Source organism: Molothrus aeneus, chromosome 3, assembly GCF_037042795.1.
Source record: "Molothrus aeneus isolate 106 chromosome 3, BPBGC_Maene_1.0, whole genome shotgun sequence".
NCBI classification, from domain to species: domain Eukaryota; kingdom Metazoa; phylum Chordata; class Aves; order Passeriformes; family Icteridae; genus Molothrus; species Molothrus aeneus.
Window position 1 is genome coordinate 4,318,934 of NC_089648.1, and position 13,568 is coordinate 4,332,501.

The 13,568-nt window shown below is 41.5% G+C and overlaps 1 protein-coding gene across 1 annotated transcript; it reads right to left on the reverse strand.

Moving 5' to 3' along the window:
* Window positions 1-291: 291 nt before the first annotated feature.
* CFAP36 (cilia and flagella associated protein 36) lies at window positions 292-11,033 on the reverse strand. The gene is made up of 10 exons (XM_066546053.1): window positions 10,903-11,033; window positions 6,697-6,761; window positions 5,682-5,783; window positions 5,168-5,282; window positions 4,178-4,265; window positions 3,411-3,462; window positions 2,452-2,578; window positions 2,040-2,209; window positions 1,480-1,632; window positions 292-800 (listed from the first exon to the last, which is right to left on the reverse strand). The coding sequence occupies exons 1-10, from the start codon at window positions 11,015-11,017 to the stop codon at window positions 714-716; spliced, it is 1,074 nt and encodes a 357-aa protein (XP_066402150.1). The 5' UTR covers window positions 11,018-11,033; the 3' UTR covers window positions 292-713.
* Between the last annotated feature and the right edge of the window lie 2,535 nt (window positions 11,034-13,568).

Sequence of the window (13,568 nt, forward strand, 5' to 3'; positions counted from 1 at the left end):
TGACCAATGGCACAGGGTGACCTCTCCTGGATTCTTTTTGAGTCTGTGAAAGCCAAACCAGTAAAGGACTTACTTTAAAATATTTCTGCTACTCTGGCAGTGAATTGCTGGGAAGAGTCTCAGCTTTGCACTAAAGCAACTCCTTTTATTTAAAGTTGCATTTATTGCAAACTGGGACCTGGAAAACTGCCCCAAAAGCCTGGAAACCTCTGTAACCTGGAGTTAATTTGTGAATGTACTGACTCCCAAGGTACATTGGCTTTCTCACAAATGAGGTGGTCGAGGGTACACTTCCTTGTGAAACCAGATTTTATTTCACTGCACAGCTGAAAAAGAGCCATTTGTTTATAATGGGCTAGTGAAAGGAACCACGTTCTGCACTGTTGACATGAAAAAGTTCCAATGTTGAGCTCGGAGCTGTTGCCACAGGAATTCCTTTCCCAGCTCTGCAGGTGCCTCAGGGCTCAGGGCTGGAGCAGGGCTGTGCTCTGCAGTGATGGCACAGCCTTGGACAGTCAGGGAGTTCCCAGCACTCTGAAAATGAGTGTTCATGGTGTGGTTCAGTGGCATTTGCAATAGGGAGTTACCAGGTACTGAGCTGCTTGTCTGAGAGTTCTATAAATCCCAGGGCAAGATTGGAAATCCCTTCACTTACTGATAATTTATTCTAAACCATCCCTCTGTTCCTGGGGTCAGCAATGAGCCTCTTAAAACTACCGCTTATTAATGACTTCTTCTTTTAGCTTTTCTGCAAGCATCTTCCTCTTCTGGAGCAGCCTTTGCTTCTCTTCTGATATTTCCTAAAGACAGAGTGAAAACAACACTGCAATGAGCAACCAGCAGCCCCACCATGCATCAGAGGGGTGGAGGATGGGGCTCCTCCACCACCCTGCCCTCCCACTGCCCTGATCTGTGTTTTGGGAGCCCCAAGTTCAGCTCCTGCTCAGCAATTGTGCTGAAGGCTCCCCAGGCACAAAGATTTTGGAGCACCTTCTGAGCATCATAAAATGCACAGCAACTCTGAAAAATATTTGAGGCAACAGAAAGACTTTAGACTTTAGTTCACAGCCTTAGGTACTTGCTCTATAAAGGAGAGTTGTGATTTTGGGTTAGAAACAGAATAGTTACTACATTGTTTTGTAATGTAAGAGGGGTTTAAGGTCTTCTAGTATTTTCCTCTTTTTTCAGGGAGTTTTCAAGCATTTGCAAAAGAAAAAGAAAATCCCTGAGATTTGAGGAGCCCGAACAGCAGGTCAGGGACTAGGAGCAAAGTGGCATTTTATCCATTCATAAACTGAAGTTAATCAGCAGGGTTGATGATGCTGAAGCCAACCAATGCCAACTCCATCACTGAAACTTCTGCAAAACCAGTAAGTTGGAAATATTTCCCCCCTTGTTCTTTTTAACCCATTCCCACTCTTCAGCAGCAGCATGGACACCTGCAGTGAAAGCCTGGGGGTTTATATGAAAGTGCTTCACCTCTTTGGGAGGGGATTCCTCCTCTTTCTGATCAGAGTTGGGTGCTGGTGCATTATTTCCGGAGTCTTTCTTCGTAGCCAGCAGCAGGTCTCGTTTTTTCTTTAGGTAATCCTCACGTTGCTTCAGCTGCTGCTTTTCACTTTCTGATAAATCCTGGGGGAAAAAGTTTAAAATTTTGAAATTCATTCTTTTGTATCAATGTCCTGTGCAAGAAAAGCACAATTTATATCCTATTTGCTTCCAAAATTACCAGGTGCAAACAAATCCAAGTTGAGGCTTCAAATCAGAGCTGTCTCCTAAGAAATTACCAAAGGACTGAATGCTGAATTCTACTCTGAAATCAGAAATCATGAGCTGAATTTGTGCTAATTAAACTGTGAATGAGTGTTTACATATTTGTTTTTTAAAAAACCCAAAATAACCCCAATCTAGCTGATTACAGTAACAGAAATTCTGTATTTAAATATAATACTATCTTAAATATATATTCTACATGTAATCCTCTCTTTTTGCATTCTAGTTCTATGTTTGGCTTTTTTAAAAATTTGTTTTTAACTTACAGGTTCTTTCACCCCAGCTTTTTGCACTGTGTTCTCTGAACCTTTCCCAGCAGACCTTTTCTTAGTGTCTTCTTTCCCCTTGGTACAAGAGGGCTGGGGTAAGTTTTCAGTTCCTTTTTGTACTGGGCAAACTGGTTTGGGGTCTTCTTTTGTAGATTTATGAGATCCCTCTAAGTAATTTTACACAGAAAACAATTAGAAAGAATAGAAATACATGAGATAAAAATAATCAGAAAAGAACATCATGGAATAGTAAAACATCCCATGTTGGAAGGCATTCCTGCAGGGCAAATACACTTTACCCACAGCCTTATCCAGCCATGTTCTTAAAATCTTGATACAAGTGGACTCTTGAATCATTTAAAACCAGCATCACGTTGCCCACTCAGCACTGCACTCCCCCCAAAGTTACCTAATGGGCATTTTGGACTTTCTTCAGAATCCTCAGCTCCCTCAGTGGATTCCTTAACTTTTCCAGCTTCTCTTGAATCTCCTGGGAAATGGTGGGCAACATCAGGAGCTTTGTGTTTAGCATGTGCCTTGAATTAGAAAACAAACAAACCCAAGAGTTGCATTTCCTGGCACTGCACCCCAGGTACTGAACTGTCCACACAAAGGAATCTCCCACAAGAACTTCCAATTAAAACTGCATTGTTTACACTACAGACAATCCAGCCCTTCTCTGAGAACTTCTGCCTAGAAATTGTCTGTGCTGTTGATCAACCATGGCATTCATGTCAGAACCCCACACCATTCATGAATATATGAAATTATTTTGTGTTGAAACATTCTTTTAACAAAAAATGTATCACTGAACACCATCACCTTCTCTGGCCAGGTGAACTGGACTGGGGGCTCTGCAATCTGGCTTGTTTATCAAGAATATTGCTGTTCTTGGTGTTCTATAGAGATTTGGACAACAACTGCCTGTTCTCCCAGTCAAGGGGGGTTTATTGCCATGATTCCACAATTTGGACAGTCCCCACTTCCATTCAGTTTCCTTTCTCTGTGGTTTACTCTGATGGACACCAAGGGATGGTCTCCTGGAGAGGATTTCTGCGTGCTGGTGATTAGTTCTCTCTTGTGAACATTTAATGAATAACTACACTGTCCATCAAGTGATCCTGAAGGGAATTCCTGTGGGATTAGGAGTGCTGCCATCTGCAAGCAGCTTACACCTTGAAGGCTCTTTGATCCTGACAATATCAGCAATTCAGCTGCTCCCTGGATCTGAAAGGATTTCAGGGTTCAGGTGCTGAGCAGGGAATGTGCTGCTTGTGGGGCATTGCACTGATGGAAGGGATCTGGGACAGAATATCAGGGCATTCCTTAATCATCCCCATAACTCACACACAAAGGTAAGACACTCACTTCTTCAGTCCTCTTTCTCTCTTGCTCTATTTCATACTCTTCCTTAGATTTTCTGTAACAATAAACATGAGGAAATACTCAAAACTCATTTAGTGGTAGTGATTTTCAGGGAAATTTAACACTGCTTAAATATTTGAGGACTATCAAAGCAATTACAAGGTAATGTGAATTTGTCAGTATCCAAAATATTTCCATGACTTAAGTCTTAACAGAAATAAATAATTGGGATAAACACACAAGAGCCCACTGTCCTCAGCTACCTCTGTGCTAAAATAATTGTGTAAGAATTTCCAGGACTTACCTATCCCTTTATTTCATTTGCTAATTTAAAGACAGGAAGGGAATTATTCCCAGAATCCAGAAGGAAAACAGCATTATCTAATATAACCTGGATGGTTATATAAGATAATGGTTACATATGGGATATATATTTTATATATATATAATGGTTATATATATTATATTAGATAACTGTTATTTATATTAATCTGCTATTATTTGTTTCTGTGTCTGTGAACTGGGAGTGGGGGAGAATCTGCAGAATTTGTACCACACATCTCAGATCACAGCCACAGTTCTCCCTCACTATTTCAATATTCCTGAGCACACCCACTGCCCAGCACCACCCATTTTCCCTCAGGCTGGATGTTGACAAGAATATTCCTGTTGCCTGTAAGATGAAGGCAGTTTCCTGCAAAAGGCTGGAAGAGTTAGGTCCTACAGACCTGTATTTGAAAATAACAAAGTGGGACTGATTGATTTCTTACCTTAGAACCTCCCTGAGTATTTTCATTTCCTCCTCTTCAATTTCACTAAAAACATCAGAACCCTCTGTCAAACACTCAGGCACTACACCTGGAAGAAAACAAGATTTATGCATTATTCTGAGGAAAATGATTTTGTGCTCCAGTTGGCAGATAAGAAAAGAAAATTAAAAAAAAAAAACCCAAACAAAATCACACTCACAAAACCAAAGCCATGTGAACTGTTTCCACGAAGATCCTACAGGAAAACGTCCTAAATCCTGTTAGGAAAAAGGCAAAGATTTCTGGCAATGAAAGTTTTGACATCAAAGGTTAAGCCAAGCTCTGCACTGACATTTGTGGCATTTCCTGTTGCAATTCAGCCACCTGAACCACTCCCAAATGTAGCTGTTATGTGAAAGGTGAAATTCAAAAATTATTCTCTGAAGAACACTCATACAGGAAGAAGTGAGTAAAATGAAAGACATGGAAGGAAGGAGTGGGATTAAAATCCTTGCAGAAGCATCATCAGAGCAGCAAAGTTGGGTGTGGATTATTTTCTCTTCCTTCTTTCTCATGCATGTATGAGGATGATGAAGGCCTTAACTTGAGCCTCCTGAATGGATTTTCAGTGTGAATTGCACAGTAAGCACAACAGGCACTACAATATCCTTGCCATGCAGGGAGCAGAATTCCAGCTGTTGATATTGCTCCTTTTGAGGAACTGCTCTGACTGCCTTAACTCAGAAATGCCACCAAAATTCTGCAACAGAAAACTCAGTCAATTTTCACAGAGAAATTCAGACAAACAGACCTGAAAAATCTGCTACCCTCACAGTACAGACAGCTGTCACTGTCACCAAATAATGGAATCCCTGTCCCAGGACCATCAGCTGGCTGTTTTCCTGTAACTGGAGCAGAACCAGCTTTCCACACTCGTTTATGCATGGCTTAAAGAGCCAGCAAAAGAACACTGAAATCCTTCAGAGAACCCCCACATTCACCACTGCTCACCATTTCTCTCTTTGATGATTCGAATTGCTTGCAGTTGCATTTCAATATTTTTCTGTACCATCATTTTTTTAAATAGCCTAAAATCTTCTGCTGCCAACACTGTTTGCAGAATGGCCTGTGGGAGGAAAGATATGCACAAAATTAAACCCCCACAGAAATCCTAACCAGCTCAGTCTGTTTGAAATTAGCTTGATTTTTCAGTTTCTGGGGAGCATGTTTTTAATAATTATATTTCATTCTCCTATCTGTCTGTTTTTCCAGATATCCAAGAAGAGCTCATGGTCAGGAAAATAACTTGGTGGGTTATGTCTTTAGATCAATATGCCTGCAGTAACATTCTGACAATATTAGAATATTATGATAAAATTGGGTTTCCCAGTGTCAACTTACAGCTGCAGTTCAACTGAAAATTACAATTTCACCGTGAAAACTTTTCCAGGTTTCATCTCCTGCCAGCTGTGTTAGGGAAAACATCAAGAATGAAATCCATACATTCCTTAACGAAGGCAAATACCTGGGAGGTGTGGGTCTTTGCAAGAGGAGAAGAAAAAGCTTCTTGAAACTTCTCCTCATTAATTCCAACTTCTTTAAGGTAGTCCTCTAGTAATCTCTCCACCTGTGAGAAAGCATAAGGTTATACCTTACCTTCGAAGGCTTTTTCCCTGAGAATCAGAGGAATTTTTGTCATTACTGTCTATTCTTTTCTGCTGCTGTGGTTTATAAACTCCAAGGAAAATCACTACAATAGCATAACTGACTTTTCTGATTTCAACATTTATTTGCTTTCGTGAACTGTTCAAAATGAGCATTTTTATTGCTAAATTTGATGGCTCCTTAATGTATCTTCTCCAATTTCCAGGACCCTCACTCGTGTACCTTTTCCCCAGACTCCTGGCTAGTATTCCTCATGGCTTTTTGGTGAAAGTAAAAGGCTTTTTGCCAGTCTGTGCCTGAAAGCCTTTGAGGTCACAGCAGAAATGAATGCTGGTTTGTATTTATTCAGTCCAAGTTTTTTAATATCATTTAATATTTTAATATGTATTCCCCAGCCTCATTACAGAAAGTGTTAGAAATCTGCATGCACTATTTTATAGCTATTTAAGCTCCAAAAATCTCCTGCAGTTTTTTCTGATAATTGAAAGATAATTCAAAAGAATTTCCAGACTCGTTAGTGAACAAAATCCAAGTTGTGAGTGTTCTCAGACATCCTGCTGGTTGTCATTTTCACTCGATAGAAAATAACATTATCAAGCTTATAAATACCATCTTGGAGGTAGTGGATATATTAATTTTAATGATGAATATGTAAAACAGCCTAAGAGCTGTGACTGTGTCACAGTTTCTTTTCTGTGTACCTGGTCTTTAGGCATATAAATGCATATGACAACTACAACTCCCAGGATTTCTAAATAACACATAGAAAAATACTGAATAACAACAATGACCCATTCAGAAGTTCATCTAAATACTCATTTAACATTTTAAATTCTTTTGCTTAGAAATTAGCACAGATAGTGAATAATGCTCACCAGAGCTTGGTACTCCTTATAAATTTCTGTGTATGACAACTTGCTTTCTTCTTCATCATCAAAAACTGAGGAGGGGGAAGAAGAAACATTTTGCAGTCAGTGTACAAACCCCCACAAATTAACTTACACTCTAACCAGCAAGATTAACCTTTACAGGGTGATATATTTAATCAATGAAAATATAGGCCATGATTTCTAAAAGTCCTGTGTTTTCACTCAGGCTAAGTGTGTGCTTTTGATAATTGAAAGAAATTAAGCTGCATAATTTAATATTGGGAAAATTTATCTGCATGATAGACTTGTAAGCAAGTTGAGGATTCAGCAGATACATTCCCTAAAAAGTAAGTTTTAATATAAGAACTGCCCCATGATTCTGTGTAAGGTTGTTCTATGACACATCAAGCAGGAAATTTCTCACTCTCCATGTATTTACATGGAAGATTTATTTATTAATGACTTAAACCGTTTTTTAAATGTCATTCATGTAGTGAGAAGCCAAGGTGATGCAGAAAAATGAGTCCCTGCCTGCATAACCAGATAAACCCAAAGAGGAAATGTGGTGCAGTTAAGTTATATTTTAATTCTATCTATCCTGATGCAGGAAAAATGGACATTTCTATACTATAGACCATGTTCATCATACTCATGTAAATTCATATTAAAATCCCTGACTGGAACTACTCAAGCACATGATCTCTATGATGCAGAATATGTGGAAGAAGCAGAAAATAAGAACTGAAAACTAAGGTTTGGGGGAGGGGTGGGGGTTAATTTACATTTTTTTCATGCCAACAACTAAGAGAGGTAATGTAAAACCTGGCAATTAAAGCAGAGGCTTAGAAATAAATCTGCCTCAATCCCCTCCAAGATTAGCCACTTGGACAAGTCACTTGCCAGGAACATCCTTTGAAGTCATTGGAAGGATGGGAATTCTGCTTAAATTGGTGTGATTTATTCTTTGTGTGCATGTGACATCTCTGATGGTGCTGATGCCTGTGCAACCCTCACCCAAACTCCGAGTGCCTTTCTGAAGGCATCCAAGGTCTCTGCCAGCCGTGACAGCCCCGAGGCCACATCACTCCAGACTGGGCACAGTGTGAGCTGAGGTGGCACTTCCTAAAGCAGCACCACCTTCTAACACAGAAGTGCAATGACAGAAATCCAATCACACGTTTCATTTTTCCCCCAAAAGCAGAGGGAAACTTGCTTTTTAATCATACTTTGGAAAACCAACATTGCTCATGGGTTTTGCACAGGGCAAAATTTTTAATGAAGAAATTAAAATAAAAGACTTACAAATATCTAGGATTAAATTCAAATGGTAGGGGAGGTATTATAGATATCAGTTCTATACAACTACCATGTGAAAAATGCATATTTTATGATTGGCTTTTTGCAAATATTAAAATGAATATTATAGGTGTTGTGTTAGAAAGTAAAGCTGTATTAGTTCTCTTTAGTAGTGTGTTAAATATAGTTTTAGGTTATAACAAAATGTTAAAATAGAAACTTTGCTATGTAGGATACTTTTTTTAAAGAAAGGACTGGCACTGAGATAGCAGCCACAGGACACTTCAATCTTTCAGAGAAAGGGAATTTATTGCCCCATTATCAGAACAAATGAACTTCTTCCTGCCTCTAAGGCGCTGTCAGGATTCAGAGGAAGAAGTTGACACTGGCCAGACAGAATCCTGTGTTTGAATGGAATTTATGCATCATGTATGAGGTGTATGAATATGCAACAGGCTGTTATTTATAAGGGTTAATCCTCTGTTAACTTGTGTCTTTTTTTGGGCTTATTTTGCCCAGAAAGAGGTACCCAGACTGTCCGTAACTCTTTGTCTCTATTGTCTCATATTGTCCTAATTCAAATGGTCCAAATTATTATTACTCTAATTATATTACCATTTTAATAACCATTTTATTACTATTAAACTTTTAGAATTTTAAAGACAAGTGACTGGCGTTTTTCACAATTATATTACCAAACTCAGGAGAGTGAAGACACTTGACAGCCTCTGTTGTCTCCTCCTGGCTGGGGATCACTCCCAGCTCTTGCAGACCACAGCTTGCACCTTTTTCCAACTGTCCCTTTTTCCCCCACCCCTCCTGCCCTGGGCATCCCAAGCACAGGGATGTCACCCCTCGGTGACAGTTCCCTGGCACTGCCAAGGGGATGTTCCTCCTGCAGAGCAGAGTGGGAAGCTGGCACACCCTGTGCTCTGTCCCCAGGCTGGGGACACCAGGGGATGAGGTTCAGTGCCAAGTAAAGCAAGCTGCAGTCAGCATCTCCTCTCAGCTAAGTGGCTTTAAGGAGTACTTGGAACAGAGACCTTGGATTCTCTTGAGTCAGGGCTTCTGAATCACGTAGTCATTATTGCTTAAGGTTTTGGCACAGTCTTGGGTGGCCCAACAGGAATAAAGATCTGAAGAACTGCAGTATGTGGTTCATATGTATGTCCCCACAGTTAGGAAGACAAGCCAGGGGACACAGATGTCCTGGAGACACTCATTATCTTCTTGTTAAAACTGAGAATCTTGGCTAGGACCCCTCAAATGGGATGATACACACCCCTCTATTTAATTTCAGTTTTATGTAAAAGGAAATTAATCAAGCTGTAAAAAATTAATCAGGTTTCCAGAAAGAGGGAGAGAGAGAAAGCAAACACTTCCTAACAGATAGAAAACCATTACAGTAAGTTTACAAGTAGACATGCGAGGACTTGGCCGAAGTAACTACAGTTCTAAAATGAATTCCTCACACACCACTTACCAAAATCCAAATTGTATTTTCGAGGAGTCACAAATTATCGTCAGTTAATCAGAGTGTTGTTAATTTGCTTGTCCAGCCCAAAGATCAAATGTTTTGGGAGTGCAAAGGACTCTGTCCTGACCAAATGTGTCAGTACCAGACCAGCAGTGGAATCAGCACAGCAGGCAGTGACCATCACGAGCCTGCCTCACGCTAGGTGGAAATTTACAGCGGTTCCACAAATCTTCTTACTGTCAGTAAATTCCCCTCAACCTTCTAAGGAGAAGGGATCATTGCTCCTGAGAGGGATAAATCAATTCCCTCGACAGCTAAACCCAGACCCTTTGCAAGATAACCAGAGCATTTAGCCCACTCCAAGTTTAGGCAGACTTCCCAGGACAAAACTTCCAGCCTAGGTTTCTCTAACCCTTCCTAGCTGTGAATACTCCAGGAGCTTTCCCTTCTTCTTTTGCCAGTTTTAAGAGGGAAAGGCATATGGACTCATGACAACTGTGCCTCATGCAAAGTTTGGAGGGGGTAGAAACTATTCAGGAAGAAAGTGAGAAGCAATTTTTTTCAAGAATCACAAACAAAAGCTGCCTTTCTTTTTCCAAAGGGCTTAGGCACTGCTTTCAGACTTGCCCAAATTGTCATTACTTTGCTACTGTAAGGATCCGGGTGTTTTTTGGCAGCAGAAGTTGTTCTGTAAGCAGGAGTAACTTAGCCAAATCTCTGCATCAGAAAGTTTATTTCCTCCTTCCCCCTCAGCAGATACAAACCTGCACAGGCCTCCCCTGGCCACGGGCAACCCTGGCCCCTCCTCACTGCCTCTACTTCCACTTCACCCAGGCTGCTCCCCAAATTATGCCTGGATGGTCTCAAGAAGACAAAGGAAGAAATGGAAGTTTGAACTGGAGTTGCTTCCGAGCTAAACTCACACACAGGATCACCTACAGAACATTGCCGGTAACCACTGACAGTGCTGACTATCATTTTTGCGAGGCACTAAAACACGGGGGTTTTCACGTCTTAACTGACAACATTCACATAAGTGCAGGAATTTCACTTTGGGCCTTCTCCTTCTCTGTCGCACTGAGCGGATGCCGCTTTCGGTTGTCCGGACCGGTTTCCTAAGGAAAACTCCCGGCTCTGGGAGAGCTTTGGAGGCCGTGCCGGGGTCCGGGGCCCCGCAGGGTGCAGCGCTCGCTCGGTGTCAGCCGTGAGCTCACGCCATAATCCCAGGACGGGCTCATGGATGCGAACGGCACCTCCTGACCCGCGGCTCGCCGGGGGGACACGGCGGGTCCCGGGCAGCCCCCGCGGGGAGCGCGGCCGGCGGGGCCGAGTGCGCGCTCCCGCAGAGAGAGCCCCGGGAGCCGCGGGGACACCGCACCGGGACAGGCCCGGCCGAGGCCTCGGGACACCCGCCCCGCCCCGCCCGGCGCCCCGCTCACCCTCGCAGTTGTGCTCCATGAACTCCAGGATGGGGATAGACCAGGCGGGCCCCCGCAGAAAGCCGGCGATGGTGTCCACCACCCACTCCACGTCGTCCTCCTCCCCGGCCGCCATGGCCAACGGCGCGGCCGCTATGGCAACCGGCGTCACGGGGCGGGACCGCGGGCCGGGAGCCGCCCGCCCTCACGGCATTCCCGGGAAGCGGGGCTGAGGGGAGCGGCCGCAGCATCCCCGGCCGCCTGGCGAGCGGGTCCTGCACAGCAATGGAAAGAGAAGAAATTAGAGAGTCGCCAGTGTTGAGGGAAATGGAGCACGGGAGCAGGCGGTGCAGCCTGTGCTTGGGGACAGCCGGCATATGAGGGACACGGCCCCGAGCCCTCCGGAGAGCCCCAGCTGTTCTAACGCCTCTCTCACCCGCACTTTCACAGCGCAGTCCAGGTTGGGGTCATGTCACAGACATGTTTTATGAAAAATCCTTTCCTTAGGATTTTTTCTCCTGAGAAGCTGAGAGGCCTCAGGAACAAACTGTAACCAATGGTTATCTGCTGCTGTGGAACGCAACAGGTGCATCTGGGATTGGGCTCATGTGGTTGTTTCTAATTAATGACCAATCACAGCCCAGCTGGCTCGGACTCTCTGGTCAGTCACAAGATTTTATTATCATTCCAATTCTTTTCTATTCCTTTCAAGCCTTCTGATGAAATCCTTTCTTCTATTCTTTTAGTATAGTTTTAATAGAATATATATCATAAAATAAGAAATCAAGCCTTCTGAAACATGGAGTCAACATTCTCATCTCTTCCCTCATCCTAAGACCCCTGCGAACACCACCACAGGCTTATATATTTGAATTTTATTAAAAAATTATGCCAGATGATGGAAAATTCCTGTTAGCTCCTATTTTACCATGTGCAGAATGCAGTGACATTGTGGAGCAAACTATAACATGTTCCTGTTAGCTGTTGAAGGTGGTGCTCTAATTCTAATGTTAACAGCTCCTCAGGCCTTCATAAGAACACGGATAATTTGTAACTTAGTGATGCTGCAAAAACCTAAAAGTGCTGGAATTAGGAAATCATTTACAAGACAAAGGGTAAGAAGGTTTACATTGATGTTTAACCACTTGGGTTGTGGTATATTCATTTTCTCCATTAAAATTAAGGTAATTTCTCTCACTGTCCTCATCTCTTGCATTGCTGTCAAACTGACAAGTTTTTCCCAATGTTTAAATGTATGTTCTGCCTATGTTCTTCCTAATACTGGATGATTGCTTGCCTTACTGGTGCTTGTCACTGGTAAGTAAAAACAAAAATAAAAAAAACCCACCCGAAATAACCTCTTGATCCTTTTTGAAAGATTTTAATGGCCACAAGCAGTGGCAGTTCCAGTTTGTTACATCGGGATCGGGCTTGGTCTTGCTCAAGAACTCTTGCAGCCATTAATGAGATTTTACCTCCCCAAAGTTTCAGTGCAGGAAATTAATTTTATTTAATTGTTTAGAATTTAATTTATTTTCTCACTATTTTTTCTCAAAGGTAACAATTCAATGCTCTCAGAACTGTGGAGAAGGACCTGATTATCATTTAAATAAGAATCTGCACTGGAAAAACTTCATATTTTCCTTTTGCAGGCCACTTTTTTTCACCATCAGTGCTTCCATTTCTACAGCCAGTTTTGTGGTCTGAGAGCATCAGCAGTATGATATATTCACTTCCTATTTGTTGCATAAAAATTTAAAGCATTTCATCACAGTTACAAGAAAAATTGCTGCAGTAATGAGTATGGGGAAATTCTGTCCTCTGGAATCAAATCCATTTTGTCACCTCACAGGAAACTGCCTGATGTGATCGTGTTCTGTCCATAGATGTCAGAGGAAACACTGGAGTTGCTGGTTGAGTTGTTACTAATACAAAAGATGGAGCAGGAAATGCTCCCTTGTCTGAATCACAAAAAGCATTTATTGCTTGATTTTTCTGTCTTCTCTGAGCAAGTTGCTACTTCACATATTTTGACATACATACATATACACACATATATATATTTATATATGTATATATACACTCACACACTGACAGACAAATTTTGTCAAGCCTTTCCAGTCTCTGTGTTCCACTGAATTCTTTATGTCAGCACCCAACTCTCTTCACATCCAGTGGGTCCCACTCACAAGCACAATAATAATAAACAACAATAATAAAGCCTGAAATTCCAGAATCTTGAGAATATCTGACTTCTTTTTGCTGAATGCTGGTTTTGATCTGTTGCTGAATTTACAAATTTTTTTATCTATTTATAAATAGAGAGAGAGGCAGATGAGCTTCTTAGCTATTGGCAGAGGTGGTTTTTACATCTCTTCTAATTTCTTCAATGTGGATAATTTTGCAGCTTTTGAGCAATTTAAAGGACACTGGGCAAAGTGCAATTATCAAATTAACAGTTAAACAGTATTATTTTTAATTACTCTTTTATTTTTAATTACTCTTTTGTTTAGGCTTTAATTCTCCCATCCACCTAGTTTGTAATAGTCTTACTACTGCAACAGCTATAAATATTTTTACCTTAATAAACGTAATGCAACTTTTCCAGTTTGTTTTTATAAATTTTAGTTTGGGGTGGATTTTTTTTTATAAATCTGACCTCAAAGAGAACACTGAGCTCAGGCTTC

Excerpts from the sequence above, each read along its gene's own strand:
- CFAP36 (XM_066546053.1), bottom strand. The coding sequence starts at position 11,017 with ATGGCGGCCGGGGAGGAGGACGACGTGGAGTGGGTGGTGGACACCATC. Across the intron at positions 6,762-10,902 it reads CATGGAGCACAACTGCGAGG|TTTTTGATGATGAAGAAGAA; the intron begins GTGAGCGGGGCG and ends CCCCCTCCTCAG. Across the intron at positions 3,463-4,177 it reads ATACTCAGGGAGGTTCTAAG|AAAATCTAAGGAAGAGTATG; the intron begins GTAAGAAATCAA and ends TTATTGTTACAG.